This window comes from Hyperolius riggenbachi, chromosome 7 (assembly GCF_040937935.1).
Source record: "Hyperolius riggenbachi isolate aHypRig1 chromosome 7, aHypRig1.pri, whole genome shotgun sequence".
Classification (NCBI taxonomy): domain Eukaryota; kingdom Metazoa; phylum Chordata; class Amphibia; order Anura; family Hyperoliidae; genus Hyperolius; species Hyperolius riggenbachi.
Genome location: NC_090652.1, coordinates 257012052 through 257026123, shown reverse-complemented (window position 1 = coordinate 257026123; position 14072 = coordinate 257012052). Strand labels below are relative to the sequence as shown.

The 14072-nt window shown below is 43.3% G+C and overlaps 1 protein-coding gene across 3 annotated transcripts in view; it reads right to left on the bottom strand.

Moving 5' to 3' along the window:
- LRP2 (LDL receptor related protein 2) overlaps positions 1-14072 on the bottom strand; it is a 304101-nt gene that overhangs the window by 242733 nt on the left and 47296 nt on the right. For all 3 annotated transcript variants that reach the window (XM_068245578.1, XM_068245579.1, XM_068245580.1), the window contains exon 2: positions 3035-3142. In XM_068245578.1, the coding sequence (XP_068101679.1) occupies positions 3035-3142 (108 nt within the window). The remainder of the gene's footprint in view (positions 1-3034; positions 3143-14072) is intronic.

Here is a 14072-nt window from a genome sequence, read left to right as displayed (position 1 = left end):
AGGTACACAAAGATGCTTTTCTTAGCGCCTTTCTCCACTGCCAGTCACACGTGCAGAGGGGAAAATGCATTTGTTTATCCCTGAGCATTTGATTTGCATTTTTAGACTAATTTTGGTGCAATTAAAAAAACCCATTCAGTTGCACTGAATGGCAATTACACCCAAAAAAAAAATCAAGAAACAAACAAAAAAAATAGTGTAAAGGTAGCACCATGATTAGCCAGATAGGGCAAATTGTGTGTGCTCCAAAAAGGGGGGGTTGAAGCAAACTCATTGGAAAAAGGGCTTTACTCACTTGGACCTGGCCTGCTGACTGCGATAGCAGCACTAAAGTCAAATAAAAAAAGTAGCCTGGAATATAACAAAATAACAGTAGGGAAAATAAAAAATAGCCTAGTATATTATAAACAACTGTAGTATTTGTATCTTATTGATTTCCAAAAAGATAGAGAAAAACAGTGCATTCCTTAAAAAAATGCATACAATAACATCATAAGAGCCATAACATATCAATACAGGCAAAACAACAGCAGTATTAATAAAAAAAAAACTAAATTAATAAGATGTGTCCTATGCGAGAAAAGCGCTTTACGAATGTTTTGTTGCCGTTGTTGTAAGTCACCAAATCCAGCAATAAATATTAGTTACATACATTACATTTGGAATTGTAACATAGTTAGTGAACCTGAACCCCCCCCCCCCCCCCCCCAAAAAAAAGTTAGATACTTAAAGGGGTACTGTTGCGAAAAATTTTAAAATTTTAAATATGTGCAAACATAAACAAAGAAGAAGTACATTTTTTCCAGAGTTAAATGAGCCATAAATTACTTTTCTCCTATGTTGCTGTCAGGTTTTGGACTAGTCCATCTCTTCATAGGGGATTCTCAGGGATTTATTTATTTTCAAAAGCACTTAGTAAATGGCAGTTGCTCTGTCCAGGGAAGCTGGCCAGCCGCCAGCATCACTGTTTAAATCCTTTTTAGGGAATATCTTTATAAAGAATAAAAGCCTTGCTGAGAATCCCCTATGAAGAGATAGATAGAGATGTTGCGAACTGTTCACTCGGCGAACATCTCTGGGGCTTTTACTACTTCCGGGTCGCTCTGACCCGGAGTAGTACGCCTGCGCTGCCCGGCGAAGCGCGTCCTAGATCGCGCTCCTGTTGCCGGGCACTCTCTGCGCATGTGCGTGACGTTGTTCATGATGTCACGCACATGCGCAGAGAGTGCCCGGCAACAGGAGCATGATCTAGGACGCGCTTCGCCGGGCAGCGCAGGCGTACTACTCCGGGTCAGAGCGACCCGGAAGTAGTAAAAGCCCCATGTATTGAGAGATGTTCGCCGGCGAACGGTTCGGGAACCGTTCGCTACATCTCTAGAGATAGACTAGTCCAAAACCTGTCACTTCTGTCAGATTTCTACTACCTACTGTAAGTGACAGCAACATAGGAGAAAACTACTGCAAGTGACAGAAACATAGGAGAAAAACAATTTATGGCTCATTTTACTCTGGAAAAAACATGCTTCTTATTTGTCAATGTTTGCACATATTTTCAATTTTACAATTTTTGGTTATAGTGCCCCTTTAACTAGGTGGAAGGAGGCATCTGGTAGTCTAGAGCAGTGTTTCTCAACATTGTATTGGTATGAACCCCTTTCAAAACCCTGTACTCACCAAGTACCCCCTAGCATAGTAAACATTATCACAAGCACCCCTCGACTAATATATATTTAATCGTAGTACATTATAATTGGTTCTAAACAATTTCCAAGCACTTGCTATTGCTTTTAACTAGCTGAAATACTAATTTGGTCTTGTTTAACTATATAAAGACCGCTCCCCGCCAATTGGAATGGATGCGGCGGCAGCCCAAGGACCACTTAACACAGTCCTGGGGGCGGAGTTTGCAGCCGATGCGCGCGCATCCCTTCTTGAATGACGGAGCTCCGCTCCTCCTCAGTCTCCCAGCGGCGATCGCCGCTAGGAGACTGTTAGACGGCGAAACCGCCGTCTATTTACTAGGTACAGCGCTGCAATCTATGGCAGTGTTGTACAGGGGACAGCCGTGTCACTCGGCTGTCCCCTCCAGAGGCACAAAAGCGATCTGCTGTGATAGGCAGCTGACCGCGCTGATAGGCTGACGGGGGAGGGAGGGCAATAAAAATTAAAAATAACCATTTTTTATTTAAAAATAAAAGAGAAAAATATTTGCAAAAAAATAAATAAACATTCGGGGAGTGATCAGACCCCACCAACAGAAAGCCCTGTTGGTGGGGAGAAAAGGGGGGGGGATCACTTGTGTGCTGAGTTGTACGGCCCTGCAGCGAGGCCTTAAAGCTGCAGTGGCCAATTTAGTGAAAAATGGCCTGGTCTTTAGGGAGGTTTAACACTGCGGTCCTCAAGTGGTTAAATGAGATTTATCATTTTTTAAGCTTTGAATTTGTTATTCTTGGTTAAGTATATCAAGCCCAAGTACCCCCTGGAACATTCAAAAGTAACCCTTGGGGTACATGTAACACATGTTGAGAACCTGGGGTCTAGAGGCTTCCCATGTCCTCTTCGCCCCCACCATTGCTGCTCAGGAGTCAGGAACCATCTGCACATATCTGACAAGAGCTTGTTGATACGTTGTCGTGGTCACACTGCCTACTGTGTATGAGAACAGCCATACTGCACCTTCACGACTACGGCCACGTCTGCGCAGTAAGCCAAAGTCATTCATCCATGAGCAGCTCCTTGGTACTGCACAGCAGTATAAAGGCAGGCGCAGGAGTGTGGCCTCAAACTAAATGAAGGACCAGGCCAATGGTGGTGGGGTCGAGAAGGAAGTGGGAAGCATCCAGAGTATCCCTCGGCTTCCCTGTTCTTAGGTAACTATTTTTTTTTATTCATGGTCAGCTCAGGTTTGCTTTAAGTAGGAAGCCTTGCTTAGATTACCCATTTTCAAGGGTATTCTGCACAATGTGGCACACGTCATCACACATATTGATAAAACAGAATGATCATGAAGGAAAGGAAAACGAGTAGTACTTACGGCAGCCAACCTCATCTGAATTGTCCGAACAATCTCCCGCCCCATCACACCTATAGCTTAAAGGGACACAGCGCCCATTGGCACACCGGAAGTCAGTTGATGAACATCCTGAAAAAAGAATGAGACGAGCAGGTCATGAAATGCAATGTCCATCTGGGATCATTCATAATTCACATTACTTAGGAATGGAGTTGGACAGCACTGACCTAAAGTAACCCAAAAAATCCCTACTTAAAAAGCACTGCAAAGTACATTTAGGGTGACCATACATCTGTCGACTTAGTGGCCAAATGACCAGTGCCAGCATGCTGAATCAACAATGCAACCAATTTCGGGTCAAAATTGGTTGCATGTCTCGATTGGACATCCTGCAAGATGTTGGGCCATCATGATCGATTAGGTGCACGCCAGACACGGTAAGCGATAGCGAGACGAGTGACATCACATGCGCCACGTGCTATATGCCGCTGGTTTGTATACCGCGAATGGAGGAGTGGAATTCCGTAGACGGATGGGCACCGCACGGTATATATATATATACGGTAAATATATAAATGCGCGCATGGGGGGGGGGCACATTTATACACCAGGGTGGCAGAGGCAAGGCAGCGGATGCGGCCGATTCCCGAGATATTTCATGCTGAATTGGATCGGGAATCGGCCTGCGGTTTATGGGCAGCTGACAGATCTCTAATCAAATTCGATCAGAGACCTGTCTCTTGGTTGAACCTGCCCATCATCGCTAGATCATCTTTAAAGCAGACGTTGTTTGCAAATTTCCAAGTAGAGGGAATCACCATAATTTATTACTTCAGGAGATCATCAAAACCTGGACAAAAAATGGCACGAAAATTGTGCAAGAATGGAGCAGATGTCCAGAACATGAATTTTGATTGGTCACTTTGGGCATCTGCTCCACTTCTTCACCTGTTTTGCACCAGATTTGCTCCATTTCTCCTTGTGCTGGTTTTGCCTCGCTGACTTTTTTAGTCATAGCCAAACTATAGTCTCACTTCAGTGAGTCAGTTAGTCTGTAAGACACATAAGAGGAGTCATATCTCTCCATCACAGTGCTATAACGACAGGTCCTCGTTCACGCATGAGTCATATCTCTCCATCACAGTGCTATGATGACAGGTTCTCTTGAATAGATCTTTGTTAAGGCAGCAGAAGAATTTGGAAGACATTCGACCTTTTCTAGCTAGACCTGGCAACCTTTTATGGCTTGTAGGTGTCCTGTCAACGGTGCAACAACAAAGTGCTATATTTCATAGTAACTATAGTTTATGTTTCACTAGATGTCAGCATTGTGATAGAAACTATACTGAATCATTATCAGTAATTGTAAGATGGAGTGGGCAGTGATTGGTACTTGTATATACTGTATGTCAGGAAAAGTGCAATATGTACCACCTACCATTAATTACGTAGCACTGCATTGTATTATTTAGGGTACTTTCACGCAATACACATTGTGTTGCACATCCTGGAAAAAAAGGATTGCAATGCAATAGTGTTGAAAAGCCACATCATGCGACACAAGTACAATGCATACAGTGAAGCATACAGTACATAGACGTATGCATCACTCACTGACACTGTAATTGGGCACTTCCAGTAAACGCAGAGCATGCTGCTCGTCATTCTGACGTAAACTGTCACACTTCAACACTGATGCGTATAAGTGATCATACCATTGCAATGTAACGCAATTAGATTGTCTGCTGCAACGCAACGGCCACAGTGTAAAAGTTCCCTAATACATTTCCCAGGAAAAACATTTTTTGACTTTTGGATATTAAGATAAGTGGTGAGAATCCTTTTTGAGTTTCAAAACTAAACTAACAAAAAAAAACCTTGGAGTTGGCTTACAAAGCCTAAAAGTTCCATGTTGGTCTCAGGTACAGGAAATGAATATCTCCAATGAGGAAAACAATGAAACCCCCAAGCATATTCTCCTTGTCACACTATTTAAAACTAAAATACAGTAGAATCCCGGTTATCCAGTCTCAGTTAACCTGCACACATCACTGGCAGTGCTCACAGTGAAGGCCTGTACCCACCACGCAATTTTGTCCACGATTCTTCTGACAACCAGCAATTGGATGAGCGATCGTTTCCGTGATCTCGCAACGTGGGTACAGGTGCGCAATTACGCGAACAATGCTTTGCGACACACAATAACGACCGTCACGGCGGATTGGATCCTTAAGTTCCCCAACGCCACCCACACAAACCACTTTAACTCTAGTTCGCACCATTGCGTGTTCCCACGGGCAGGAAGATGGATCGGGGAACCTTGTTTGTCAGGAGGTGTCGCTGACTCGCTGGTCCATCATTAGGTGAGCTTTAGGCTGTTTGTGGGCTCCGCTATGCATAAAGACTGGGTTCCACAACTCCCCCAAGGTTAATATACTTTCAATGACTGCATTTTATTTAAAGGAGTACTGGGGGGGGGGGGGGGGTAGGGGAAAAAGAGCTGAACTTACCTGGGGCTTCTAATGGTCCCCCACAGAGCTCTTGTGCCCGTGCAGCCAGTCACCAATGCTCCGGTCCCCGCCGCCGGGTTCACTTCGGGAATTTGCGATTTTAAAGTGGGAAAACCACTGCGCCTGCACGGCCGCATCCTCGCTCCCACTGACGTCACGGGGACTCGGGGAGTGTACTGTAGAAGCCCCGTACTGTCTGCGTCTGCACAGTACGTGCCCAGTGACCTCAGAGGGAGCGAGAACACGACCTTGCAGGTGCAGTGGATTTGCAACTTTAAAGTCGCAAATTCCAGAAGTGAACCCACGGCAGGCATCCATCTGAAAATGGCGCCTGTGAATAATGGCGCACAGTGTTGCCGCTAATCCGTTTGCCGCTTATCGCTATTTAACGTTAAAGCCTTATTGTTATTTAGCGTTAAAGCCTTATTGTTATTTAGCGTTAAAGCCTTATTGTTATTTAGAGTTAACACACAGAACCCTCTCTGTACCTATCCCTAACCCCTAAACCCCCTGGTGGTGCCTAACCCTAACCACCCCCCTGGTGGTGCCTAACCCTAATCACCCCCCTGGTGGTGCCTAACCCTAACCACCCCCTGGTGGTGCCTAACCCTAAGACCCACCCCCAGTGGTGCCTACCCTAACCACCCCCCTGGTGGTGCCTAACCCTAACCACCCCCTGGTGGTGCCTAACCCTAAGACCCACCTCCAGTGGTGCCTACCCTAACCACCCCCCTGGTGGTGCCTAACCCTAACCACCCCCCTGGTGGTGCCTAACCCTAACCTCCCCCCTGGTGGTGCCTAACCCTAAGACCCCCCTGGTGGTGCCTAACCCTAACCTTGACAGTGTTACATTAAATCCATTCATCGTTTTGCAGTTAAATAACTTCTTCAGTTTGGCTTATGTAGGGCGCTATTGATAAATAACGTTAGTGTGTGCCACTATTGATAAATAACGTTAGTGTGTGCCACTATTGATAAATAACGTTAGTGTGTGCCACTATTGATAAATAACGTTAGTGTGTGCCGTTTTTCTTCTTTTTTTCCCTGTGCGCCATTATTATGCAGCACTAACGATAAATAGCGATAAGCGTATCTTTTTAATGTGGCGCCATTTCTATGCATAGGCGCTGTGCGCCATTATTCACTGATCCCCACGGCAGGACCGGAGCATCGGTAAGTGGCTGCGCGGGCACAGAACATCTGCAGGGGACCGTTAAAAGCCCCCGATAAGTTCAACTCTTTTTCCTCCTACCCCCCTACAGTACTCCTTTAATACAGAGTTCATGGTATGTATATAGAATGGGGTATAGTACTGTATTAGCTAGGCCTATTTTTAACACTGAAGCTGCTTTTACAATTGTGTGGTGATCCTGCCACGGTATCACCGCAGCACACAAATCCGTACTTCATATGACCCTGCTACAGACTGCATGGACAGGTTCATATGCATAAGCCAGCCCCTCCTCAGTGATGTACTTCCTGTTGGACAGGAAATACATCACTGGGATTCTCAGTGGTCCACACATGCGCACAGCTCCGTACTGTGTGCCCGTCGTTTACACGTACTGCGCTGCCATAGATTTGCATTACTGCATAATAAGTGCGGTAAGCATGGATCATGCGGTAACACAGTGTTGATTTTGCATCAGGATTGCGGCGATTTGAATTATTCAGTCGCACCGCATCACGCCACATTAAGTATGAAAGTCTCCATAGACTTTTATTGACTTAGTGGCCTCTTGCAGTAAAAAAGCTCACCGCAACACCATAGTGTGAAAAGGCCCAGAGTCTCAAGCAACCAGAAAGCACATCAGCCGATCTCCATCGGTGCCAGATAACCAAGACTCTGCTGTCTTTTTTTTTTTTCTGGAGTTAGGCGAGGTTCACAGTGGTTGCGTGATTATCTGAGCATTTGGCAGCATACAGTGAAGAATACAATGAAAAGTTGCCTCACTGTACTGGGTGTTATGCAGTAAACGCCCTGCATGCAGGTCCATAGAATGCCGTACTTCAACCAAACACACCGCAATGGCTGATCTGTAAACATCACATTGGTTTTGTATTGCAATGCAACGTTCTGCGTAATAATGCAGCTGTTAGGCCAAACCGCAATGCCCCACTGTGAACCTGGCTTTAAAGGGAATCTGAAGTGAAAATAAAATTATTATATAATGATTTGTATGTCTGGTGTTGTACTTTGTTTTCTGGTTGAACTCAATGGATGGATGTCTTTTTTCAACCCAAATAACTATGTAACTATATATGTGTGGTACAGCTAAGCAGGGGCATAACTAGAAATGACGGGGCCCCCCTACAAAACTTTGGATGGGGCCCCCCCGCCTTCTCTCCATGACCAGTCTTCTCAAGTATCACACCGAAGTTGTGGAGGGGTAGAACAGGCTGTACACAAGACTTTGCAAGACAACACTGAATAGAGATTGTCTATAAATCTGTATCTGCAAAACATTGTTTGAATCCTTATCAGTGGCTCAGCAGATGCAGTCATTAGAACAACTTTGCAAAGAGCAAAAAGCTTTTTCTCTCCTTGCCCTTAGTTGTCATTATCTCAGAACTGGGCGCCCTGCTGCTTCTGGGGCCCCCTGCGGCTGCATCCCTTGCAGGGTCTATTGTTACGCCCCTGCAGCTAAGTAATTAGCAGCAGAGATATGAGTCTAATATTGTTTCCAGTACAGGAAGAGTTAAGAAACTCCAGTTGTATGCAAAAGAGCTTAACTGAGCTCCAGGACTTTCAAAGTCGCAGAGAGTTCTGTCTTCTGAAGCTTATTATTTTAAGTGTCTGTCAGTGGTTTTTTTTTTTTTTCTGCAGAGTAAAGTTCAAAATTTCACTTGCCTGCTCTGTGAAATCATTTAGAATGCTGAGTGTAATGCAAAGATAGAAAAAGCTTTCTGCTCTTTGCAAATATTAGAGAATGATGCAATGTTATAAAACAACTAAATAACTGAAAATAAAAGCATGAGACTATGTTCTTTGTTACTAATGTACTATTGATTACCTGTATACCTATACATATAATTCATTATATCACAATTTATTTTTTTCGTTTCAGTGTCACCTTAAGCCTTTATAAAACTTACAGAAATAGCAGCAGTTGAAACTGAGGCAAAATTATCAGCTATAAATTAAAAGGTTTATACAGAGCAACCAATCAGTGTGCAGCAGCAGCTTATTGCAAAGCAGTTAAAAAACTAAATAAAACTTAAAACTAAATAAAAGTTAAGTAGGTTGCTATAGGCAACACAGATAGAGTAATGCAATACTATAGTCTATACTGGTAGTTACAGCCTTCCTATGGCTGGTAATAGGGAGATGAGACGTGTCAATGTGAGATTGTGATCTGCTGGGTGCTAAAAGCTCCTTTCTAAGTGATTGTCTGGCTGTGACATCCTGATTTATAATGTATGTTGCAAGTGGTCAGAAATTTCCCTGCTTTAATGGTGGTACGAGGTGGTACAGGAACATGCGTACACCCAAATGCCTTCTATGGAATAATGTATGGTGGAGGTTGGTGGTGCAGGTCTGGGGTTGGTGGTGCAGGGCTCTTATCAAACCACCTTTACAGCACAACAGCCTCCCTAGCAGAAAACACTTTCATGGAATGTATGAATGCAGCCTGGAATCCCTGAGCCCTATCACTGAGCCGACCTGCACAAGATTACAACCTCAGTCTGCTGATCTCAGAAAAAAAAAGAGTGTCAAGCAGGTTATTAAAGTGAAGCTTCTACCAACTGAAATCTAGGAATACTAAAAAGCAGCAGTGAGGGCTGGTTCACACTGAAGGTGATTGTGCTACGCTGGCAAATCGCCACCTATTTGCAAAGTGACAGTGCAGTGTGACCCTGTGAGGATTTTTAGGAATTCAAAAAAATCTTGCTGCAGGTACTATTTTTCAGAGAAATTCTGCTTAAAGGAATGTTAAAAAATGCCCATTCCTTTAAAAATCACTCTGCGCGCCCTTTTCCACAATCCAAAAATAGAATTGTTTGTTTTGTTTTTGGTTTTGAGAATAGCACTGCGATTAACATGTAAATTGCGGTGCTGTTTTTCCACTACTGCATATCTTTTTTTCCGAATCACAATTGTCGCTCTCCTGTATTTTCGGTGCTTTTGCGCTCCTATAAAGAGTTTAGGAGTGCAGGAAAATCGCATTGCGGCGCTATGTGATTTTCCACACGATTTGGAATTAAAGTGTTTTTTTTCCTCCTGTCAGAAATAAACACACCACAATTGCACTGTACACCCTATGGAACACAATCCAAATGCAGCGAAATCGCTGTAATGGAAATAGAAAGAATGCATTTGTGTTTCTTAGTGGAAAAGGGCTCTGAAAATAGCATTGCAAAATCACAAACAATTGCATTTGCAGTGTAAACTAAGCTTAACCATTTCTGAACCACACTAGTTGAAATCTATGTCCTATTTGTGGCCGCTTGTTTCTGACAGGACGTAGATTACATCATCGCTGCCACGCGGTCCCACCGCTCTGGCTGCTCTGCCCCGCCTCAGCTCACTTGCCCTTCCGTCAGTATGAGGGCAGAGCTCTGTGAGCCGGACAGGAGCCAATTTCATTGGCTCTTGACCACCTGATCACTGTGAGCCAATCCCATTGGCTTACGTTGATGACAGGGACCGAGAGCGGCATGACCGGCAAGAGCAGCGGGTCTGTGCAGCGATTCGTTGGTATGCCCCATTTTGCGGTACCAGCAGTCTCTGGTCCTTAAGGGGCCAGAGACTGCTGGTACAGAAGTGGTTAAGATGTGTAGTATAGTGTGTGTTTGTAGATTGAGTTCAAACACTTTGCTATTGTAACTCAACAAAATTAGTGTGTGCATAGGTGTGTGTGTGTCTCTTTCACTCTCTCTCTATGTCATGCTTGTGAAAGGGCCTTATTCATTAAACCACTTCGCGTCCCTGGTCATTTTCACAATTCAGCTCAGCTCTGATTACTTTGGCAATAACTTTATCAATAACTATCACCACTAAATGATCTATATATTGTTTTGTTCAGGACAAATTAGGCTTTTTGTGGCTGATAGTTGTTTTCAGTAGGTACCTTTATTTTCTATGCATTTTAAAATGAAAATAGGGAAAAAGTGAAAAAAATAGATAGTTTATTCACTTTCATACATTATAGCTTTAATGTAAACAGTCCTATTGTACATTAAACACTCACATTTTATTTGTCTATATCTCCTGTTTATTAAAACAGTTCTTTTGTTTTGACAATGCATTAGTAACACATTGTATACACTACTTAATAGTTACATTTGTCTGCTCCTAAATGTTTATTTTTCCACTTGTTAATTTATTAGGGCTGGTTCACACGGGCGTCTGCTGAGCTTTTGCTTGGCATTGCGTTCAAACGCCAGCGTTTAAACGCCAGCGTTTAAAAGCTAGCTTTTGAAAGCTTTTGAAAAGCGTTCAAGGCTAGCAGTTCTGGTCTCTGCTATTGTTTCCTCGCGTTTACTGCCTCTGAAAGCAGCATGTTGCTTTTGAGACTAGACGCAACGCTGGGATCTACTGCCAGGCTTTCATGAAAGCCTGCAAAAGCCAGCTCTAAACGCTCCCATTCACTTGCATGGGATGGCAGTAGATCCCAAAAAACGCTGCGTCTGAAATGCTGCGTTAAACGCCACAAAAACGCCCGTCTGAACCAGCCCTTAGGCTTGCCATTGAATTCCCTAGGGGAAGGAGAGTGCTTTTCTTTCATTCTGTTACAGCTGTATAGCATTTTTATCAGTTCAGAGATAACAAAACAGTGTTATCTAGGATTTTGTAGGGAAGAGAGTGCAGAGACTTATTTTAACGTCCTGGAGCTTCAAGCGACACCCATGCTAACCTAGTAATAAAAAACACATATATAAGTAGATCAATACTACTTCTACTTACATAACAGATGTTTTGTGCTTTCCACGTAATGATTCCTGTGAATTTTATAAAGGAAAAAGCAGAAAATCCTATTCTAGGCAGTGGCCATTTTGCCAAGCTAATGCTGACATCATATCCTCCCTGACTCTTGTCCCCCCCCCCCTCCCTTCTCTTGCTCATTGTGTATTCATTAGCTGCCCTCCTCCCAGAGTCTTTTTTTTATTTACACATCCAATCACTGAGTCACCTCAGCCTTGCTTGTAAACACAAGTGATCAGCTAGGCAGGGAAATAAATGGAAGAGGAGGAATATATTATAGATAAAAAGAACTCCCAGTGTTCAAAAAAACTCCCAGCATTCAACTTTTTGGCACTGTTTGGCACTAGGGCCAGTGCTCCTAAAGTATGTAATAACTTCAAACCATAACAGCAGAAAAGTTTTGAATGCAGGATTAGCATCTTTATCACTTAAAGAGACACTGAAGCGAAAAAATATATATGATATAATGAATTGGTTGTGTACTATGAATAATTACTAGAAGCAAAGAAAATATTCTCATACTTTTATTTTCAGGTATATAGTGTTTTTTCTAACATTGCATTATTCTATAATATGTGCAGATTACACAACACTCAGCATTCAAAATGATTCTTTCAGAGCAGTCTGTGAACTAATGACCTCTCCTCTGGCAGAGAAAAAGTAAACAGTTCACTTACAGTTGAGATAATAAAAGTCAGATAATAGCCCTCTCCACGACTAACTTAAGCAGCCCATACACTCAGCCGATTTTCTGGCCGACCGATCGATCCCGATCGATCGATCGATCGATTGCAAATCGGTTGGCCAATCGACCGATCGACGGCCGATTTCGATCGATTTCGATGGATTTCCATCGAACTTGCAGGGTGGAAAATTTAGGTCGATCTGATGAGATTGCTTATCAGTTTGCATTGGGCTTAATGGAAATCTGATGGCAAAAAAATGCCATCAGATCGAATTTCAATAGATTTCAAACTGAAATCTATTGGAATTCTATCCTGGTAAAAAATGTTCTAAAAACGCATCAGATAGATCATCAGATGCATTTCTTATCTATCTGCTGCCAATCTGACGAGTGTATGGGCACCTTAAGTCGGAGAGCTTAATGGCTTGTTTGCATAGAGATAACAACTGGAGTTTCTCAACTCTTCCTGTACTGGAAACAATTAGACTGATCTATCTGATCTTAATGTTTTATTTCTTAGCTGTACTACACATACAAATCATAATATCATAATTTTTTTTCGCTTCAGTGTCTCTTTAATACACTCAGACCAGTTGCTGTTGAAATTTGATTTTTATGGTGACAATACCGCTTTAACACCAGTGTACAGACAAAGCTGCACCCCACATCTACCAATCAGAACACTTGTTTCATTTACCATCCAAAACCTGACTGGTTGCTCTGGGTAACAGAATCACTTTTGCACCAATTCTCTTCTGCCTGAATTCATAAATCATCCCTATAGTGTGCTATAATTAGAACAACTGTTTTAGCGTTTATTGTTTTTCTCACAGTTATGGATGACAAGACAGACATAGAACATTTATATTGCGCTTTTCTCCTGGCGGACTCAAAGTGCCAGAGCTGTAGCCACTAGGACGCGCTCTATAGGCAGTAGCAGTGTTAGGGAGACTTGCCCAAGGTCTCCTACTGAATAGGTGCTGGCTTACTGAACAGGCAGAGCCGAGATTCGAACCCACGTCTCCCGTGTCAGAGGCAGAGCCCTTAACCAGTACACTATCCAGCCACCATAGTACACTATCCAGCCTGAGGCTGGGAAGGGTCAGACACAGACAGCTGTAGTAAAAATAGTTTATCTCAGCATTGTGTTTAAAATACTCCTCTAACTCTTAAAACCATATACTTTTAATGCTTTTTTATTTGTGGTGCTGTGTGACATACTTGTATATCACAGTACCTTCCTCCCTATCCAGGAGAGGACATTAAAGGACATTATCCCCGCAGTTTGATTGGCCCAATAGGCTGCCTGTCACTTGATAGGAAACTTGACAGGAAGCCTATTGGGCCAATCAAAGTGTGGGGATAATGTCCTTTAAAGTGATTGGACCCGCAGGGGCTCAGGGCAGGACGAGTGGAGCTCTCGTCAATGCCAATTAGCAGGAATACGTTTGTAGCGCTTGCTATGCTACTCTGATAAGGCACGCTAACTCTGATAAGTGCATTAACGCTGATAAGGCATGTGATAGGAAACTTGACAGGAAGCCTATTGGGCCAATCAAAGTGTGGGGATAATGTCCTTTAAAGTGATTGGACCCGCAGGGGCTCAGGGCAGGACGAGTGGAGCTCTAGTCATTGCCAATTAGCAGGCATACATTTGTAGCGCTCGCTATGCTACTCTGATAAGGCACGCTAACTCTGATAAGGCACATTAACGCTGATAAGGCATGTTAACTTTGATAAGGCACGCTAAGCGTGCAGTAAGGGGAGCTATAGTGATAGTGAATCAACCCCGTAATGTGAATGCACCCTAATGTGTATGGCTGGAATCTAACACGTCTACTTTCCAGAACTGTCTGGTAGCAATAAGACATGAGACACTACTAGCACTACTAGCAATAAGAGGACTGAGCCCCCTTTTAGGGCTCAAACTCACTAGCA